At 36.5% G+C, this 9494-nt stretch overlaps 1 protein-coding gene across 1 annotated transcript in view; it reads left to right on the top strand.

Annotated features, from left to right (window-relative positions):
* Nucleotides 1-6944, top strand: part of PSMC6 (proteasome (prosome, macropain) 26S subunit, ATPase, 6) — a 17809-nt gene extending 10865 nt beyond the window's left edge. The window contains exons 7-14 of the mRNA XM_006872372.1: nucleotides 257-344; nucleotides 2610-2671; nucleotides 2752-2875; nucleotides 3229-3290; nucleotides 5253-5373; nucleotides 5471-5551; nucleotides 6717-6788; nucleotides 6928-6944. Coding sequence (XP_006872434.1) covers nucleotides 257-344; nucleotides 2610-2671; nucleotides 2752-2875; nucleotides 3229-3290; nucleotides 5253-5373; nucleotides 5471-5551; nucleotides 6717-6788; nucleotides 6928-6944 — 627 coding nt within the window. The remainder of the gene's footprint in view (nucleotides 1-256; nucleotides 345-2609; nucleotides 2672-2751; nucleotides 2876-3228; nucleotides 3291-5252; nucleotides 5374-5470; nucleotides 5552-6716; nucleotides 6789-6927) is intronic.
* The last annotated feature ends 2550 nt before the right edge of the window (nucleotides 6945-9494 follow it).

The raw sequence follows: 9494 nt of genomic DNA on the forward strand, positions 1-9494 counted from the left end.
TTGTAATGAAACAAGGTGTATGATTTGTTGAATGTAAAACTGATGATCTGCCCTGTAAACTTTCACTCAATCCACAATAAAAACCTTAAAAAAATAGTCACTGAAGAAAAACACACATTTAAGTGGATTAAAGAAGGAAACATGGAATTTCAGAACTGTATGGATTATAATGTGTATACTTAGCTATGTTGATATTTTCCTTAACTGAAAATAAATCAAAATTTTTAGTTTAAGAAACATGCAACTTCTTTTCTAGGTAATAGAACTACCTCTTACAAACCCAGAATTATTCCAACGTGTAGGAATAATACCTCCAAAAGGCTGTTTATTATATGGACCACCAGGTTAGTGTAAAATTATTTCTGCCCCACCAATAAATGAATGGATTAATTTTAAAAGTGAGGGGGAAATTGAATGTGAACATTATTAACCTCCTCTCAATTTCAAGTGGAGCTGGGATGGGAGATGTGCATCTGCTGTCCCTTCAGGCATGCTAGTCAGTCCTCTTGCCTCAGAGTATATTCAAGTGGGCTTCAGAAAGTTGCTGGGAAAATACCATTTTCTTTTAATTCCAGCTTTCCATGCATTTTATGAAGTCCAGTCATATGCATAGCTTAATGTTACGCGAACTACAATTATAATGTTGTTAGCTGCTGTTGAGTCAGTTTCAACTCATAGCAACCCTCTGTAGGGTTCCTGAGGCTATAACTCTTTGTTGTTGTTGAGTGCCGGCAAGTCGATGCTAACCCATAGCGACCCTGTTAATAGGGTTTCCAAGGAGCAGCTGGTGAGCTTGAGCCTCCAACCTTGAAGGTCAAATGGCTTTGCAGTCTGCCACATTAACCCATAGCGCCACACCAGGACTCTTTACTGGGGCAGTAAACCTCATCTTTCTCTGGTGGAGTGAATGGTGGGTTTGAACTACTGACCTTCCAGTTAGCAGTCCAGTGTTTATCCTATTTCTGCTCTACCAGCTTTCCTTATTTTCGTGATACTAAGCTGTTACTTTCATTTTCACTGTGTTAGCATCTACAAGGAACCCTGGTGACACAGTGGTTAAGTGCTTAGGTGTTAACTGTAAGGTTGGTGATTTGAACCCACCAGCTGCTCCATGGGAGAAAGTTGTGGCAGTCTGCTTCCATAAAGATTGACAGCTGTGGAAACACTATGAAGTAGTTAATTTTTGTTATAATTACAGATGGGGCTGCTCTAAAAATCACTCCTCTGCTTTGTGCAAGGAGCTGCTATGAGTTGGAATTAATTCAACAGCAGTGGGTTGGGTTGGGTTTTTGTTATATGCTCTAATGAGATTATTAAAGTCAGTGCTTCCAAATGGTACTAGTAGTCATTGTATCCTTGACTGCCACACACTTGCAGTGTAGGAGGAAATGCCAGATTCACTTTAAAATGTCCCTGGTGACGCAGCAAGATTTTATGAACTCTTGATCCTTGAATAATGTCTTATTTTCAGTTTGATAGAAATGGAAAACACACGTAAAATACTATATCTACTGCCACTGAAAAAGGAGGTGATGTAGGAAAAGTACTAGTGCAGTTACTTTATGTTGCCAGATTAATTAGCCTCTCTTTTTTTGACGATAATTTAGTTATAATTATGGATGAGACTGCTCTAAAATCTTTCTTTTCTGAGATTGAAAGACAACTAAAATACCTAATAGTTTCAACAATGTGTATTTGTAAGGACAATTTACTGACAGACTGTGACCATTTACACTTGGTTATTAGGCACATATATTTTGTGTTTTAATAAAACACGAGCTAATCTTATTGAGGAAAACAACCGACACTGTCTTTTGCCAGTGATAAAATCTGAGCTTTTAAGCAAAATTAGAAAGTTTGAAAACATATATATGTAGCATTGTGAACTTGATAACTTTCCTGATGACAGACATGGGTGTTTAAGTATTATATAATGAAATATGAGCCCTGGTGTGCTGGACCGCTAACAGCAAGATCAGCAGTTCAAACCAACTGGCCGTGAAACACTAAACATGATTACTGTGAGTTGGAACCAACTCAATGGCACACAATAGTGAGCTGTGTCAGCATTTGGAAGATTTTCATAAGTTAAATTTATGTTTGGTGTTACAAAATCATGCTTTGAAAAAAGAGTACTCACTGCAGAGTAGACCTATGGATTTTAATGTGACCATCGTTTTCATTGCGTTCCATTTTATTAGCAGCTGGTGGTAGTTGCATGCTGTCAAGTTGGTTCTGACTCTTAGCAACCCTGTTTAGGGTTTCCAAGGCTGTCAATTTTTATGGCAGCAGAAAGCCTCATCTTTCTCCCATGGAGTAACTGGTAGATTCGAACTACAGACCTTTTGATTAGGAGCCCAGCTCATAATCCACTACACTACCAGGGTTCCTTCTAGTATAAGTAAGGTTGGGTTTAATTCTAAAATTTTATATTCAGAGTGATTAAAATTATAAGGATTTTTTGGATAAAATTTAATAGAGTAAAGGTGCTTTGAAATTTCAAAATTCTCGTTGGATAGAATTTAGCATTCAAAGGATTAACAACTCCTAAAGGACTTGAAATTTTGTTTTGCTTTCCATCTAATTGGGACTTATTTCGGCATTCCTAGGTACAGGGAAGACACTCTTGGCACGAGCTGTTGCTAGCCAGCTAGACTGCAATTTCTTAAAGGTAAAGAGAAAATTGTTTTTGTATTATTGAAATTTTATTAAAGTGTCTTTTGTTTACCTTAATGTTTTTCCTTTAATTAGGTTGTGTCTAGTTCTATTGTAGACAAGTACATTGGTGAAAGTGCTCGTTTGATCAGAGAAATGTTTAATTATGCCAGGGACCATCAGCCATGCATCATTTTTATGGATGAAATAGATGCTATTGGTAAGAATAAAATCTTTTAAATTTTGTTTTTAAAACTTATCTTGGAATGATTAGTTTTTTTTAAATCTGAAGGCGCTTCTATCACTTTTGATTACAGTTTGTGTAGTGTTTATATAGCTCAATTAGATGCTACTTTTAACAGATTCTTGGAGATATTTAATCACTTTTAAATAAATAACCCCTGCCATTGACAAAATGAAAAACTTTATATCAAAATTGACTATATCTCTGTCATTATTAATTTTCATTTTAATGTTTTTAACCCCAGGGACTATCACATTCTGTATATTTTTAAGTAATGATAATAGAAGAAAAGAGCATTGCATATCAATTTCCCAAATCTGTCATTTTAGGTGGTCGTCGTTTTTCTGAAGGTACTTCAGCTGATAGAGAGATTCAGAGGACCTTAATGGAGGTAATATTTGGTAGAACGGGTTTATAAAGAAATCAATGTTTATGGGTTTATAAAGAAATCAGTGAAGAAGTGAGCATTCCATATTTGAAGGCTAAAATGTAAACGTGCTATAAGTAAAGAATGCATTTAAATGTGGTGTTTGAAAATATTGGACAGACGCATTTCTCTTCCACACACTCTAGTAAGAAAATGACTACTAGAAAATAATAGAGGTAAATTCAAAATTCTACATGATGTACATGTGTCAGTTATGTTGTTTTTTTTTAGGGGCTCTGTTATTCAAACATTTAAGTTGTAGGTTATACTGTGGATGTGCATCTTGACACTAGTTACAGTAAGAAATTAAATAAGAAACATTAAAACCATTGGCAATATTTTTGTTAAAATCATGGGTTAGCCTACTCTAAAAATCACTGTTCTATATGGCTGAGATTGAGAGGGAACTAAAATCCCTAGTAGTTTTATAACTGAAGAAGTAGGATGGTGTGGTCAGCTTCTGTCTAGTTGGCCCCTGATTCCTGGCAGTTCAGTGCCAGAAAAATGAAATGTTCCATCTTGCAACAGCTTCATTGTGCAGTATGCCATGTGATCTATAGGGTTTTCATTAGCATCTGTAGGAAGTAGATTTCCAGGTCTTTCTAGTCTGTCTTAGTCTGGAAGCTCTGCTAAAACCTGTTTATCATAACAACACACCAGCCTCCGTTAACATACACTTGGCTATCGCTGAACATGTAACTGCAGTCTTTCACATAGAAGGCAAGAATTCAGCCACTGACCACCACTACCTCACAGTGGGATGGTAGAATGTACATAAAGCCTTTATCTAGCTTTTTATTTTTGCTTAGTCTAAATTCTTTGTAAGTGATGGCAAAATCCCAAATACATCTTCCCATTTCTGCATATAAAAACTAGGAAACATTGGTAATATGATTAGTGTCTTGTCTCTTGAGCCATTTTTTTCATTTGGATTATTTGAAAAGTACGTTTCATAAATTATATTCTTATGCTTGGAAGATATATGTTGTTTTGTTGCTGTTGTTAAGTTCTGTCAAGTCAGTTCCAACCCATAGTAACCCTGTATAAGGTTTCCAAGGAGCGGCTGATGAGCTTAAAACCATGGACCCCGAGGTTTAAACCAACCTTGCAGTCTAGCGCATTAACCCGCAGCACCACACCAGGACTCCTGGAAGATATTTAGCATGTTTAAATTACTCCCAAGTCGGTTCTGACTCATAGCGACTCAGTAAAAGGTTTCCAAAAAAAATCTGGTGGGTTTAAGAGGTTTGTGATTAACATTCCAGTGCTTATCCTATAGTGCCAAACCAGGACTCCAATTGAGACTCTCAAAAACCTTAATTTGAGATATTTTAAAACAGCACCAGCTGCTAGTTGTGTTCATGTAACTGATCTGTTGTAAGTCACATATTGTTTGGCTATCTACATTTTAAGGAATTTGTTAAATGCAAATTGGGTTTTCAACATTTAAGAGAATTTTGAAAATCATAGGTAATATATTTGGTGTCAATATTTCTATATAGAATGGATTCATTTGAAAAGATGTAGTGTATTATCAAATTTGTAGAAAAATCTTTGTATCTAGTAATCCTAATGTAAGCTTTATGTCTGACATATAAAAGTACTTTATATATTAGACTTTGTTTTTTTTATTTAAAAAAGTAATTGTATGAAAAGACTTTGAACATTGGGAATCATAGCCATATAGTTACATGATAACTATAAAAAGAGGTACATAGCTGTATAATCTATCTTCAGACTTTTAGGATGAAAAGTTTATCCTTTTATATAAGAGAAAAGTCAAATGTCTGTTTTGCAGGTTATGTTTCTGTAGGCAGTGCATCTTTCATATTATTAGGTATATAAAAATTGTGCCTTGTATATTGTGTAGTGCTTGGGGTGTCTTGTAAAATTTGTTTATTATGTTATTTATAAACATATTCTTAGTTACTGAATCAAATGGATGGGTTTGATACTCTGCATAGAGTTAAAATGATCATGGCTACAAACAGACCTGATACACTGGATCCTGCTTTGCTTCGACCAGGAAGATTAGATAGAAAAATACGTAAGTTACAGTTCTTTTGCCTGCTGTCCATTTCATTTTCTAAAGTTTTCTAAAAACAAACAAACCTACCTGACTACAAATTATTTTTTATTTTCAGATATTGATTTACCAAATGAGCAAGCAAGATTAGATATATTGAAAATCCATGCAGGTCCTATTACAAAACATGGTGAAATAGGTAAGAAATACCTATTTTATATGTATTTACATTTAATGAATGAAGTAAAGTGCTATTGGATATTGCTGATGGCTTTCTAGATCTAGTTTTGGATTTAGCATTGAGCAAACAGATAAATCCTTGTCTCTAGAATTGACATACTTATAGTCCTTGGATTATGAACATCCAACATAATTGCAAATCAACTCCTATAGAGCCTATTATATTAAAATTTTGAGGAACATAAAATGGTTTATAATAGCAAACAGGCACTACTTTGCAACACACATTCCAACATTATTACTGTTTTATTGTGTTAAAGGAGTTCTGGTGTAGTTCCATAGGATAAGCAGTAGACCTCAAGGTCAGTTTGAACCACAAAGTCACCATTCAAACTCACTATCTACTCCTTGGAAACCCTATCTGTACAGGTTCACTGTGAGTCATAATCAATTCAGTGGCACTTAACAACAATAACAACATTATGTTAAAGGTGTTTTGGTGTATCTGGAAGTGCTTTTGAAATGATTTTTTATGCATAGTAAAGTATACTATATAGTATATACAAAGATAAACATTTGAACAACTTTTGCTTGACATAAACTGTATCTAACTATTCTGACTTATTTACAAATTCAACTTAAAGATAGCCATAGAATGGAGCTTGTTCCTAATTTGGGGCCTGCCTGCAGTTGACAGGAAAGACAGATCAATAAAATATATAGTTGATTAGATGGTGATGAGTGCTGTGAAGAAAAATAAAACAAGAAAAGGGATTAGGTAGCACCAGGAGTGGGCATGAGTGTGGGATGGATGGCAGGGACACAAGGAAAGGCTTATCAAGTAGGTGATGCCTGAAAAAGGTGAAGCAAGTAAACATGGATGGTGGGGGCTGAGCAAGCACCAAGCATAAAGATCCTGCGACATGCAAGGAACAACGCAGAGGCCAGGGCTTCTGTGGCAGAATAAAGAGCAGCAGTAGCAGGCGGACTTAGTGAGGTAATTGGAGACTAGATTCTGTCAGGCTTTAATAGAAGTCTAGTTTTTGGTGAATATTGTGAGAATATAACAGGATTGATGTTAAGCTGATCAAATGCAAAACAAACTCTTTGTTTTAATTTTTCCATGTGGGCAAAATCAAGAAATTTAATCTTTTCTCTAATTTCAAGTGTTCTTTCCTAAACAGATTATGAAGCAATTGTAAAGCTTTCAGATGGCTTTAATGGAGCAGACCTGAGAAATGTTTGCACTGAAGCAGGTAAGAGTTTAAAGTTCTATTGATTTTTATTTATTTGTTAAAAATGTGTTTTGGTTTGGGTTTTTCCAGAAACAAAACCTGAGTCTTACATGATTTTGTGCTCATGTTTTATTTTGTTTTTGTGATTTTTTTTCTTAAGTTTTTGTTAACAGTTAATAGTTTACATGGGAGAACATCCATTTTACAAGCATCATTTCGTTGCAATGATTACAATCTCCTCCATGCATCATCATTCAGCAGTATTTGCTTCTATTTCCCCTGCTTGTTTGTTTTTTGGGGGGGTGATATACACAAAAACCCTCAGTAATATATAATAATTTAAACAACCAGAAGACACATTCTGCGAGCCTGCCTCCTGGCCGCCAGCACCTAGCACCTTTCTTCCCATGAGTCCGGAGTCCTCAGCTGCTCCTTCTCTCCATGTCCTAATCTCTGCCTCCATCTCTAGTGTCCCTGCTCCTCTGGATAGGTCCCGCATTCTGCTTGTGCTCTTCTCCCTTGATGGTCCTAGGGTTCTCTGTTTCTGGACTGTAAGATTAATTGCTCCCCCCTTGTTGTTACAAAACTTTACCTTTATGGTTGTGATAGTCACAATTAGTCATGATAACAATTACTCACTGTTGAATCGTAAGAATCTTATCCCCTTCTCATTTTACCAGACCCGTCTAGGCAAGATGGAAACTATTCAGTGGGGACTCTACCTTCCCCTGCACACTTTTAAACTAAACTCCCCCTTGAAACCTTGTAAGCCAGTCAGTTCATACCTTTATTACCCCCTCATTTTAGGTAACCAGTGTCTAAGTTGCGCGTCCCTATCAACCCTGTATACAGAGGAGATAGGATTCATATTTGATGTGAAGACTCCTTCCCTCTCAGTTGGTATTTTGAACTACTACATCCATAAGTATAGGTCAAGTTCATCAAATTGTAGAAATTTACACTAGTTTCCTTTATCAAAAATTTTTTTTTATTTTTCTTTAGTCAAGTTCTGATTATTTTGATTTCTTAAATTTTTTTTCTGGGAAGCAGGAGGGAGGGAACAGAGAAATTAGGTGGAAAGAGGGAAAGCTAATAAAAGATGCACTGTTGAGGTGGCTGCTATAGGCAGACCTCTTGAGAAAGTCTAAGGAGACCTTTAAGAAACATGCAGGATGCCTTCTAGAATTATCCACCTGAAAGATGGGAGACTGGAACATTTATTTACCAGCTTTTATTCCCCATTGGTTGAGATATCTCTGTGGGGACATTAACTCTTTTGCAACTTAAGATGCCTTTGGACAGAATGTGGAAAGATTGTATATGTTAGGATACTGGCCCTCTGAGGTAAATCAGATTGTACAGAACTGTTTAGCCTACCTGTGGCTTAGATTAGAAAGGGCTAGTACCCACCGTGACTACTGAAAAGGGGATAACGTACTTTCTGATATTGGTCTGTGAGCAGTAAACTTTGAAAGAATGACTTAGGGATTTTTTTGTTTATACAAGTTGTGTGAACTGTAGTAATGTTAGAATATGCTGTGTTCTGTGGATTGTGTGGTCCTATTTTTATTTGTGGTACCAAGTTGTTTTAAAACCTTACACAGTATTATTATTTAGTTTTGTCCTGCACACAGAATCTTGTAATAAAATTAGTTACTGATTTTCATAGGTTGAGGACGTACTAATTTCTTTAGTATTACAGTGTATGATTTCTGTTAGAGTCAAGGGACAAAAAGACAGAGAGCACGGCTCAACAGCATGGACAGGTTTAGTCAAGACAAACCTGGGAGGGGCTTGCTGACCAGGCTTGACCCATCCTCCTGCACAGGCTGAAGGTTTTTATGAGGGTCTTGGGAAGGGGGTGGAGCTTAGAATGGGCTAGCTGTGGAGGCAGTGGGCTTTTGTGAGGTCTTGCCCTGGGGCTAGAATTTAGAAGGGGCTAACTGGTGGAAACGGGAAATTGAAACTTAAGGAAAATAGACATTTAAGAGAGTTATGGCGGTTAGTCTCAAAAATAGCTGTACTAGGGTCCCACAATTTCCTTTTGTTTTCACATCACCTTTAAGTTTATTTTGATATTTCTAATAAATTCGAAAGACTGTTTAAAGAGGCTGCTGCTTCATAGATTCTTAGTGGTGGTGATGTGCCGTGGAGTCAGTTCTAACTCATAACGACCCTATGTAGGCTTTCCGAAGCTATAAATCTTTATGGGAGCAGCCTTATCTTTCTCCCAAGGAGAACCTGGTCGTTTCGAACTGGTGACCTTTTGGTTAGCAGCTCAACTCGTAATCCACTGCACTACCAGATTGCCTTAGCTGCTTCTTAGTAGTATCTTAATGAGTATGCTGTGGTTCAGTATTGAGGTCAAAGATCTGTGGTTTAGAAATACTTGTTACTACAAACAAAATAAATCATGCTCAGTGAGACTTATTAATAAGCAAAAGTATCAAAAGACAAACTGTTGATACTCTGTTTCCTTATGTTGTTGATGAGTACCATGGAGTCAGTTCCGACTCATAGTGACCCTGCATAGGGTTTCCCAGGCTGTAAATCTTTACTGGAGCAGAAAGCTTCGTCTTTGTCCCATGGAACGGGTGGTAGTTTTGAACTGCCGACCTTGACGTTAGTATCCCGATTCGTAACCACTATGCTACCAGAGCTCCTTCTGTTTTTTTGTAGTAACTGTGATATTCTCTCTCCAAAATGTACACTAGACCAAATTACTAT

This window comes from Chrysochloris asiatica, unplaced genomic scaffold, assembly GCF_000296735.1.
Source record: "Chrysochloris asiatica unplaced genomic scaffold, ChrAsi1.0 scaffold00194, whole genome shotgun sequence".
NCBI lineage: Eukaryota > Metazoa > Chordata > Mammalia > Afrosoricida > Chrysochloridae > Chrysochloris > Chrysochloris asiatica.